A 12,566-nucleotide genomic window follows, 5' to 3' on the forward strand; every position below is an offset into this window, starting at 1 on the left:
AGTATTTTTAGTAAAAATGAGAGTGGAAAACATAGGCATATTATTTCCTGAGAAGATTCATGTATCAATCAAGTTACGTGTTAAAGTCTGTTATAATGTGTATAACAATTAACAATCAATAAAACGCGTTTTACCAAATGCACATATAAAAATTTTATTCAATTTTTCCCAACGCATAAAATAATACAAGTGTACTTTAATAAACAAATTTATTGGTGTATCTCTTCTATATATATAAAATTCTCGTGTCACAGTTTTCGTTGCCATACTCCTCCGAAACGGCTTGACCGATTCCTCTGAAATTTGGTAAGCATATTGGGTAGGTCTGAGAATCGGCCAACATCTATTTTTTATCCCGATATTCCTACGGGATACGGACTTACGCGGGTGAAACCGCGGGGCGCAGCTAGTATATATATAGGAGTGGTACAAGGTGATACAAGGTTATGGATAAAAAAGAAAATCTTTCTTTGTTTCTATTAAATACCTATACTAGCAGACACCAGTCTGCGACTTTGGTCGCGTGAACTTTTAACGTGAAAAAACTAATGGCTTTCAATGAAATTAGATTTATTTATACCTTAGATAAAATACTTTTTTTCCCCAATTTACGTAGATATCGTTGATTTCAACATCAAATGTTCCAAATCTATGATTTTTATAAGTCCACAGGAAATGCTCATCAGACTAAACAACTTTTGCTAAGACATCATTTCAATTTATGTTATAAAGTAGATGGGCTCTTGGAGTTCCAAATCTTCGAATTTATAAGTGAACAGAAAATGCCCATCAGACTGAACAATGTTTTCTAAGACCTCATTCCTATACATGTTATAGTGTAGTTGGACTCTTGGTGTTCCAGATCTTCAAATTTATACTCTCAGCAGAATATGCTCATCATGTGTAATTGACCAATTAAACTATAAGAGATATAAAAAATGTTACAGCACAATTTTTACATCTCTTATAGTTTAATTGGTCTGTTAGGATTATGCATCAGGTGTTCCATTTTCCGAAATACATTATAGCCTATATTTTGCCAAGACTTACTTACCTATACAACAAAAAAAAACATTAATTTAAATCCATCCAATACTTTCGGAGATTAGCGTGTACATACAAACAGACACAATTTTAATTTTCATTTGTTCGTTTTTTCTTTTAAACCCCCTCCATATGTTTCTATGTAATCTTCAATGCACAGTTTTTTACTGTTTTATTATATGTATAGACATTATATTAAATTCTTTCAAATAAAACAACATATGATAACATTTAACAAAATTTATTACAAACAATATTATGAATTACATTCAAATAACTATCACTATCTATTACACTTATAACTAATTTGAGCGTATAAAAACATTAACACGATTACTAAAAGAAGGTACAACAATTTGTTCATTGCTCAATTATTTACAAATTGGGTTCATTTTATACATATATTTTCATATTAAATAATTATTTAATTTATTTGTCAGATATACTTAATATTTACTTAATATTTCGGTATTTAAAAAATATTTTTCTCACATACTGTCTAGTACAGCCCGCATACTTTATTTGCAGGTATCGCTTGATCTGAAACAAAATAAAAATTATTTAAAAAAAATCCTTGAAATTCAAGGCAACCTTTTTTTTTAAGTGGGGAAATCTTGCATAAGATACCAACGGCACCCGGGGAAGGAGCCGTGGGTTATGTCGGATTCCTACCGACTAAAACCCCACTGTGTTCCGACGCGCTGCTTAAGACGGGATTCAAGGCAACCTGTATCAACCGCTGTGTGCTTATTATTAGACTATAAACAGTATTTTTAATATTTAATGGATACAAAAATCATTAACATTGAAAAATATTGAAAATTGCATTGTGAGATAGTTAATTATCCATTATAGCAACACTGTATAAAAGTTCTCTCGCATAATGTTAACACACATAATTAAGAACTCTTAAGAGGTATACTTTATACTTTTTATGCCATTATGAAGCTAACACGTTTTAATAAAAACGCTTGCATTCATTATCTACAGGAAACACAGACTTTTAAAGATTTACTTTGATTTAATCATTTTGCGAAAACTAGACAATGAATTTTAATCTTAATTGAAGAAAATCAGAATTGATATTTAGATATTTAGGATTTTGTATTTCTTGGTGTTATATTTTACTAAAATTTCTAGAGTCTATCGTTAGTAGTATCTATAGTTCTGAAATTAGTAGTTAATATATTAATACTACTAGAGTGTGTACATAAAAACAAACTGAGTGTGAAATAAATGAAATGGAATGGGGTGAAGACGCGGGCAGACATTTTATAAATACTTCATAAGTTATAAAGTCTATGGACGACAAGAAACATATTTGACATTCAGATTATAAAATTATTAAAATACATTAATCAAATAAGCTATGCTATATCTTTTCAATACAGCCTCAAAAATACATTGATTTTACACCTACAATTATATTAATTTAATAAGTATTATAAGTCATAAATCGACCGCCTCCTTGGTACAGTGGTTAACGCGTGAGCGTAGAACCGAGGGGTCCTGGGTTCAATTCCCGGTGGGGACGCACAAAAAAAAATGTCTCGGTCTGGCAGGACACAGAAGGCTGATCACCTACTTGTCCGTAAAGAAAATCGATCAGTGAAACAGATGTACATCATCTGCCCCATACCCCACTAGGGGACACGGGACTTCACTTTATAAGTCATAAATAAAATGCACACAACGAAAGGTCAGAATAAGGAAGTTTAAAAATATATATGACAATAAAAAAGGTTGCCATTTAATTTTCTTACTTAGGTTTCACATTGTCTTAAAATAATACCAATTGAAAAGCAATACATTATATTGACAATACCAAGTTCGAATAAATAATAAACATATCCTTTTTCTTCTTTGCCCTTCCCTTTTTTCCCTTTTCCATTCTTTTAGCCCTGTCGTCAACCCTATCCTTTCCCCCTTATCCCTTAAAATCAATATGTTCATGGGTGGTGGTTATCGCTTAGCAACAGGCAAACCACTAGTTCGGTTATACACTCTAACATATAAACAATAACAATAATAATTTAAATAATTTATATAAACTATCATCTTTTAGTTGGATCAAACTGCACATGGTGTGCAAATTTGATCAAATTCGGTTGACTAATTTTTGACTCCATAGTCCATTGACGGCGGACAAACAACGTGACACGTAATTTATATGTTGTACTAACATTCCGCCCGCGACTTTCCACGCGTAGTCGCAGGAAAGATAGACCCGGGGTGTTTCCGGTAAAGTTTCCATTCCCGTTCGTTTTTCGGGATCCTATCCTGTCATTTTCGGGTCTCAAAACTATCTCCGGATTCAATTTCAATATAATCGGTTTAGTCGTTCTCGAGTTATAAATAGTTTAAATAACACAACATTTTTTTCATATGTACTTATATTGTTACATATAGATTTGGATAACTAAAAGAAACTATGTACAGATAATTAAGACAAAATAAAACAGACATAAAACTAACCAATTTTCTTCGGATATGGCAAATTCAAATTGTCCATGATCTTGACGAACTCCTCCAGGGGCTTGGTCAATCTCGGATTGTATCTCTTCTCCTCGCCAACCGTTGTGGCTGTTTGACCTTTATAATCGTGCGCCGGGTACAGTGCGAAATGATCGGGCAATGTGAATATCCTTTCGTGGACCTAAAAATAAAATTTCTTTAGCTCTTATTAAGTACCAGCTTTTGCCCGCGGCTTCGCACGCGTTAAATTCGGAGTAGTTCAATAGATTATTATACATATAAGGACCGCCTCCTTGGTACAGTGGTTAACGCGTGAGCGTAGAACCGAGGGATCCTGGGTTCAATTACCGGTGGGGACGCACAAAAAAAAAAAATGTCTCGGTCTGGCAGGACACAGAAGGCTGATCACCTACTTGTCCCTAAAGAAAATCGATCAGTGAAACGGATGTACATCATCTGCCCCATACCCCACTAGGGGACACGGGACTTCACTTTTTTGATACATATAAACCTTCCTCTTGAATCACTTTCTATCTGTTTAAAAAATCCGTTGCGTAGTTTTAAAGATATAATCATACATAGGGACCTGGGGACAGAGAAAAACTTTGTTTTATACTATGTAGTGACTAAACATATTGTACGGGTATAAGATACAATAGGGGATGTTGACTTATTAGTAATTTTGATTATTAGCTCTCCATATTTACTGTCAAAAATGACAATTACAAGTGAAAGAATGGCGATATAACAGTTATTCGATTCCAACGAGACAAGCGTGCCTATTAACGAGACTCGATAATTTATCTATAAAATCTAAAGTTGTAGGTTTTTTTTTTTCATAACAAAAAATTAGCATACAAGCTTGACTGTGACGAACTCTCATGTGATTCGGCATACTTGTTACTGTACTAAATGTAATATGACCATATATGCAAGACAGCACAAAATGTAATTTTTGAAATGAAATGAAATGTAATGAAATGTAATGAAATGAAATGAAATTCTTTATTGCTTATAAAAAAGAAAGAAAAACTTAACATAACATTAAGTAAGCAAAAGGCGGCCTTGTAGCTAGGTAGCGATCTCTACCAGGCAACCCTTAAAATAACAGGAAAAAAGAATAAATAAAATACTGGGTGAGCAAACATTTTAAAGAGCAATTAAGAAAATAATTTGAGGATAGCATGGTATTAAAATATATACATATTATAAACATACATACATAATTTAACAGATAAGTATATATAAACAGAATTTTTAATATTATGTTATGTAATACACGTATTATTGTGCATTATTTTCATTAAAATTACTTATTGCAATCTATTACTTTGACGGTATTTAAAATCTCATTACAATAAACTTTATTTAACCTTTAAAGCTCATAATTGATACAAAATTTCATGTACCTTTCACTTACCGACTTGTACAATGTTTCCGAACTACCTTCTTGGAAGTCTGTTCGACCGCATCCCCTTATTAACACTGCATCACCAGTAAATGCCATGCACTGAAAATAAATATTTATCATTAATTTTTTTTATTTTTTTAATAATTAAAAAAACCTCCATAACATAAAAAAACTGTCAATTGGGAGAACCCCATTTAAAGTTGACAGTGATAGTTAAAAAGAAGAGGTAAAGACAGACGAGTTTGCAGAAATAAAAATAGATTTAAGCCAGAGCTATTTAAATGATTCATCAGTATAGTATATTCTCAAGATATATAATTACATTGTGGGTTTCCTACCCGGAGTAGTAGATAACGATACAGAAATGTGTGTGTGTGTGTGTGTGTCGTGTGAACATAAAGGTCCAATAGAGAAAAAAAATTTGCAAGTGAGCAAACAATTCCACAACAATTGGTGCATACGGTTTTTTAAGTACTTGAAACTACTCAAGACTGCTACATAAGTAGCCCTGATATACAATGTATACCTGCTGGTGACAAATATAGGTGAAACATCCATTAGTATGTCCCGGGGTAGATGCTGCCAGCAACTGATGACTACCAAAGTGCACCGTCTCACCGTCTTGCAAGTGAATATCAGCTTGAGCACCCGAAGCTTTACCTATCACACTCTTTGTACCAGGTAACAGGGACTTTAGACGACCCGTGCCTGTTATGTGGTCAGCGTGCATGTGGGTGTTCACTGAAACATTGAATAAGAAGATAAAGTAAGATTTAAATGATATGTTAAAATTAAAAAAGGTAGGGGCTCAACAGAAAAGGTGCAGTTTAGAGTTCACAGTTGGAAGGAAATATGCATTTTTTAAATATGCTGATTTTCTTTAGAATGGGAAAAATATGGGTTGATGACGATGAAGATTCTAGAGATTTCATTGGATGACCTATGTATGCCTAGTATTGTACTAAAGAAACAAGAAATCAGAAAGATCACATGATAATGATGTCCTGCTGTTTCATTTTTAAATAAAAGCATTTTTACATACATTACAGATTTTTTATATTTTTTTAATCTATATTTTGCATACCTACAAAACTAATTATTTAAATATACAATTTTAACATAATATAAACAGGGAAAATTTTCTTGCAAATTCCTCCTATATTTGTGGGATTGTGTATTATTTTGAAAGTGATTGATGGACATTAATTAGAGCATACTTATTCAACAGTTATAAAACAAAAGATCAAAACAGTTCAAATCTGATATACTCAAGGTTTTCTAGTAAACGAAAATGTTGTATGGTCATTAACTACTAAACAATAGATAATAACTTATACTTACTATATATATACTTTAGTAAAAACTTGTGAAATATGCTTGTACTGACTACAACTTCAATAATTTCTTATATGTGTTATATATTCATAAGGCCGCTCTATACAATTCATCTTTACATATATCAATAAACTAAATACGCCCTGCGGTTTCACCCGCGTAAGTCCGTATTCCATAGGAATTTCGGGATAAAAATTGCCTATATGTTATATCAGTTGTCCAGCTGTCTACGTACCAAATTTCATTGCAATCAGTTCAGTAGGTTTTGCGTGAAAGAGCGACAAACACACACAACATCCTTACAAACTTTCGCATTTATAATATTAGTAGTCAATAAATTGGACATCTCCCTATGAATTCAAAATAACGAAACAAACAATTTTATACATTTTTTATAAAGTTGAAATGAAACTGTTGAGTAAATTTAATTGGACCTCTATCAGAGACTACACTTAGCAGAAGGTAAGGTATTAAGACATTAAAAGTTAATTTTACACCCAAAGAAATAAATCATACTTGCATATATAAGTTTAAAGCCTAATTCCTTGATGAGAGTGGCATCTCTCTCGGCATGCTCAATCACAGGGTCTATTAGCACTGCTTCACATGTCTTTGTGTCTCCGAGAAGATAAGTGTAGGTGCTACTTTCAGTGTCAAATAACTGTAAATTATGAAAATTTCTTGTAGTTATTGTTACTTATCCATGCTAACATTATAAACATTGGAAAGACATTATTAAATATTTATCTTGGATGTTGTATCACTACATAGTATAAAACAAAATCACTTTTCTGTCCCTATGTCCCTATATATGCATAAATCTTTTAAGCTATGCAATGGATTTTGATGGGTTTCTTTTTAATAGATAAAGTGATTCAAGAAGAGGGTTTATATGTATAATAACATCTATTAGTCTACTTCGAATTTAATGTGTGCGAAGCCGCTGGCAAAAGCTAGTAAAAAATAAAAGAAAAAAAAAATCTAGTCTCTAGAATCAAAAAACTTAATAAAACAAAATTTAATGATATCCACCAATAATTATATTCACCAACTAAACTTAAAAAACTAATATAACTCGATTGAATAACAATAAATATGAAGACTATCAAAGGGTAATATTAAAAAAATCTCACCTGCCTAAAAAAGAAATTGTTATTTCTGTCCATGGTTGATGACATGCACCTCAGTTGACTGGATCGACCAAGTGATACCACTGCATTAGCTAGCTTTCCACTTCTCATAGCAACTTTGATAATCATTCTGAAATGACAATTATTGTATTGCACAACTATTTCATCTCAATGAAATCACTATCTGCAAATATTGCAGATCATTATCACTAAAATTAAACAAAGAATCTGCAATGTCATTCAAACTTTATAATTTTATATGCAACCTTCTAGATTTCAATTAAAAGAATTGTAAAACTGTTTTCAAACAATTTGTTGGTTTATCAGAAAAATATATAATAATAGTATTATGTTATCTGTGCTTATGATTAGACTAAGATAAACAGCTAGGAGCTGGAAATTATCTTTTGCATGCAACAATGAAATTAAATCTGATCAAGAAATGACATACCTACCTACACATACAATGGGCAATAAAACAATCAGCAATAAATATTATAGCTGCCATAATAATATATTGTGATATAATGATTGAATAAAAATATGAGGAAAAGAATTGTTTGTTAATAATATAATATATATGTAGATATGTAAAAAGACAATCTAGTTGCAGGGTGGCCCAGGGTAATCTAAATATATATAACTCAAAGGTGACTGACTGACTGACATAGTGATCTATCAACACACTGCCCAAACCACTGGACAGATCAGGCTGAAATTTAGCATTCGGATAGATGTTATGAAAAAGACATGCGCTAAGAAAGGATATTGACAAATTTTACCCCCAAGGGGATAAAATAGGGATAGATGAAAGTGTGCCATGAAAATTTATTAGGACTGCGTAGTCAAAGATAGGGGCAACAGTTTTAATTAAATTAAATTAAAAAGACAAAAAACATTTCAATGAAAACAAAAGATCATCTTATACAAATTAAAATTATTTTCATAGGTCATACAAATATTTATTTGTTATCCCCGAGGTTATATGTGTTTCACGAGCGAATCGGTACGAAGCACTAATACAAACTAATGAGTGGAAACTAAATAAATACTTTTAAAAATTGAACAAATAGAAAAGACTCGATACAGTATGTAATTCTGTTTCTACTTACATTTCAGTTAATACGACAAATAAGACATACCTGCTTTTATTAATTATCATCAATTTGAACTTACAAACTCGACAAATAAATGCTTATTATCACCTTATCGCTTCAAACAAAAGTACGAAGATATCTTGCTGATTATGTTATTATCTGTGTATTTAATCCTATTTAACATTTAATTACATGCAGTTAGGTTATAGTAATATTTTATTATTGTAAAGTTCAAAATCACCAGGACTGTCTATTTCTAACTTAAACTAATTGTAATCTTCTGCACAGAACTTCTGTTTACAGTTTGCTTCAGAGAGCAGCTGACAAGCAGCTGATACTATTTTAGTTTTGACAATTCTGTCATTTGACATTGACAAATTATCGCACGCTTTGAACAGCTATTTTTGCCAAAGACAAGAAAAAGAAGAAAAATAACTATTTTAAAACATTATTTTGTACAATTTAGTATAATTATTAACAAATCATATAAACTAGTTTAAACATCAATAAATTTAATTAATGCAATAAATAGATTAATACTATATTTAATGATTTCAAATCTTTTTTTTAGTTTGATATGAAAATACAATAGTTTTTATATAAACTTTTTATATCGCTTTTTAGCAATTTTTATGACAAAAGTTGATACATGTAAGTTTATTAATCCATTTCGTGTATAAAAGCTTTAGATATTATGTCGTGAACGTCATTCGTTTTTGTCAAATAAATGTAATAATGATAAAATAAAATTAAAAATACAAAAAAAAATCCTTTCGCTATACAAATTTGGTGTTATTTCAATGGCTTTAAATAAGTTAACCCTTTAGATTTCCATTTGGTAAGTACCCTATTAACTAAATATGTTTTTACGATTTTTACATGCGTACAATGCAAGATCCTAATAATTTATTGTTTTATTATTTTTAGACGTACAATAATACTATATTAACATTACTACTACCTAATTGAATAATTTTATACAAGACCTTTTGGCATGTTGTTTTTTCGCTTTGCCATAAAATAAATGTTTTTGTATTTTTACTTTACTTTTACAATTGTTATGTAATAAACGCGATAAATTAATATTTTCCTATTTATTCAACCAATAAATCGATAAAATAGCGTGAAACCAGCTCTTACTCTGTAGTCTATAGTGTATTCTTTACTTTTAAATTTTGGCTCTACATTCACGTTCAGTCAATAACATTGCACTTTTGCATTTGTGTGCGTGAAAACTAGTATTGATGTAAACATTCCCTTGTCATTTGGTTACAGAGCGTTTCGAAGAGTGTTTGGAAATCTTTGCAGGCGCTTCTGGTCATGTAAACAGCTGATAGTTTTATTCTCTTTGTGCTAGTGATAGTGTCCAATTTAAAATTCTAGTGTTATACTTTTACACAATTATTTTTTTTATTCGAACATTCTTTGTTATGAGTGGAAGGCGTTCACGTAATTACAAAATACAAAAGAGTTAACATCAACAATAAATAGGAGCCTCAACGTAAGTAAACCAACATAATATTATTGTTTATTACGAAAGCACATACCTATTGCTTAATATTTTATAGGTCTATTTATTACATTAGTTTAAACATAAAAGATTCATTGTAATACATAAAATATGTTATGAAGAGATTTTATTATTAGATTTATATCCAATTACAGTGAGCATAGAATTTAGAAACGTATATTTTGTGTCTATTTATTTATGTACATAATATCATATTTTTTTGTGATATTCATCTAGAAAAGAAATTCCCAATAGCTTGTGTTTAATGTTATAATTAAATAAAGCAATTTCTTTATTGCATGGTATAATCTATGAATTATTAATAAGTACCATTTAAAATCTAAATTTGAAGTTGATAATAATTTTGTATGGTTCATGTACCTTATTGTATATAGCAACTACGATTTCGCTATCGATTTCGACCGTGACCCAGTTTCTACACTTCCTAAAATAATTATTAGGTAAATAATGTACAAAGTGATGTTTCTTTTTAGTGCGGATGTGTTATTTTTTTTCTTGATTTTCTATCTATGAATGTATCAAACCGAGGAAAAACGTTTCGTGTAAAAAATGAAAGTCAAATTAAACTTGAATTTTTAATAAGCAAATAACATATATTAAATAATTTTACGGAAATTCTATTTTCTTTGTTGCGTTTAAATCTCTACTCTTTGCCAGCCTTTGTCTAGGACCTCTAGGTATAGACCATAGACTATACACTAATTATACTGCTGCAATCCATATTTCCCGGGTAGTTAAGCGAAGAGGCTTCACTTTCATATACCAAATGATAAACAAACTATGCTATATGTTATATTTAATCATATGTTCAATAAATATATTCCATATCATATTTCGTCCTCTTATACAGGCTAGTATCAATTATATCTTAAAAAAACGATATATACACTTGACCATAATTTTTACTCTCTAATTTTTTATTGAAATGAAAATTTACAAGTTATCAACGAAATACTAGATACTTAAATATAAATTCTTAACCAACTTGGTACAGTTAAATAAAAAATTAAAATGAGTTTTACGTAAGTAATCACTACCTTCTAAAGTAAGATAACTTAATAAGTACTTGACTTGTTCTAAACAAAGCGACACGTGCGTCTAATAACCAGTATTTATCGGAAGACTAACTTTGACCACCAAGGTCTTTGTAAATCTTATATCTACAAAGACTGCGATACTGGGATGCGTCACAGATTAACGAGGAAATTTATTTTATGGAACGTATTTTATTATTATTTATAACTACAATATGTACAGCTATATCACATAAATAAAATATAACATTCCCAAACGTGTTCATCCCATTTAAATGCGTTTTTAATTATTACTTAATAACGATGTTCATTTATTTGAGCAACTATAGAAACTCCTTTTGTCTGTAATATTATGCTTAAAAACTATGTATGTAACATTAAATTTAAAATTGAAATTTAACTTTCTGACTTTTTTTTTTCTTAATATTCTGAAAACGTTTTCTAAAATAAATAGTTGACGAGATTTTCGTATCTAATGTCGCAAAAAGTGTACACAGGCATACTACATGCATTACTAAAATACAAAGTTCAAAATTTTCATGTCTACGTGAGCGAAGCCGCGGGCGAAAAGCAAGCTGAAAAGTAGCTCTATAAACGTCATAAATACTTAATTCAAATGGCACTACGACATACGATGCAATGTTTTAACAGATAAAATACGTTGAATTCGTGCACGAAATAGTACCAAAAATCTGTCAAGAATTCTTCAAAAGCTTTAAATAATTTTCATATTTTCGCAACAGTACTGTAGACGTGATTATTGACTAAGCAAGAAGTAAAAACCAATGCACGTGAGTGTAGTATTTTATTTAGTTTATAGCAAGAAATCCTGCACGGTCTAGGTACCTACTATATTTTATAAATAATATAATAATGTATACAGTATTTGTTATATCTTACTACGCAGTAGCCATGCACCACAGTTGTAATATGTCTATGAGTAAATAACGTAACAATAGCAGTAATGACTTACAAATTGTGATTTTTTAATGGTTAGAGGCGAAGGACAGGATAATTTTGTCACGCCCGCGCTTCGCAATAAGCACGTGTTATTGTTGTTTTGTTTTGCAATGTAGGTATCAACTATCTATTCACGAGTATTTTTTTTTATCGCGATAGCTTGAATAGATAAACTATCATTAAAACGAGTTTATGGTTCATTTTTAAAACTTACTTCGTTGAAATAGAGTATAACAAGATAAAAGCGTATTAAACATATTATACATTTATAATGGAGTTTGTGTAGAAATGAAGTACAAAAACACAAATATCCACTATAGTTTATTCACTACTAAAGATTTGAACACTTTTACAATGATTACATTTCTATATTGCGAAATCTTTAGTCTATTACAATAAGTTAACAAAGAACCTCAACGAAACTCTTAACGAACTCTTAACGACTCATTAACTTCATAACGACTCTCTTACAAAACGCGGCCGATGACAAATTTAATGCTGCCGCGCTCCCATTGGCCGAGCGCGGACCAACGCGGCCATCGTATAGAA

The 12,566-nt window shown here is 30.7% G+C and overlaps 2 protein-coding genes across 7 annotated transcripts in view; one reads left to right on the forward strand and one right to left on the reverse strand.

The window, feature by feature from the left end:
* Positions 1-1,503: 1,503 nt before the first annotated feature.
* On the reverse strand, positions 1,504-8,798 carry LOC119832866 (persulfide dioxygenase ETHE1, mitochondrial). Of its 2 annotated transcripts, none has more exons than XM_038356666.1 (7): positions 8,601-8,798; positions 7,399-7,525; positions 6,782-6,926; positions 5,457-5,671; positions 4,940-5,029; positions 3,520-3,700; positions 1,504-1,584 (listed from the first exon to the last, which is right to left on the reverse strand). In XM_038356666.1, exons 2-7 carry the CDS (start codon positions 7,522-7,524, stop codon positions 1,544-1,546), a joined length of 798 nt encoding a protein of 265 aa, XP_038212594.1. In that variant the 5' UTR covers position 7,525; positions 8,601-8,798; the 3' UTR covers positions 1,504-1,543. The 2 variants fall into 2 exon arrangements, with proteins under 2 accessions (XP_038212594.1, XP_038212593.1); XM_038356665.1 differs by having other exon boundaries at positions 8,538-8,798.
* Positions 8,799-9,698: 900 nt separating this feature from the next.
* LOC119833126 (tubulin-specific chaperone cofactor E-like protein) overlaps positions 9,699-12,566 on the forward strand; it is a 22,198-nt gene continuing 19,330 nt past the window's right edge. For 3 of the 5 annotated variants that reach the window (XM_038357017.1, XM_038357016.1, XM_038357020.1), the window contains exon 1: positions 9,699-9,993. The gene's annotated coding sequence lies outside the window, so the exon portion shown is untranslated. The remainder of the gene's footprint in view (positions 9,994-12,566) is intronic. The other 2 variants (XM_038357018.1, XM_038357019.1) reach the window with 1 other exon arrangement.

Source organism: Zerene cesonia, chromosome 16 (genome assembly GCF_012273895.1).
Source record: "Zerene cesonia ecotype Mississippi chromosome 16, Zerene_cesonia_1.1, whole genome shotgun sequence".
NCBI lineage: Eukaryota > Metazoa > Arthropoda > Insecta > Lepidoptera > Pieridae > Zerene > Zerene cesonia.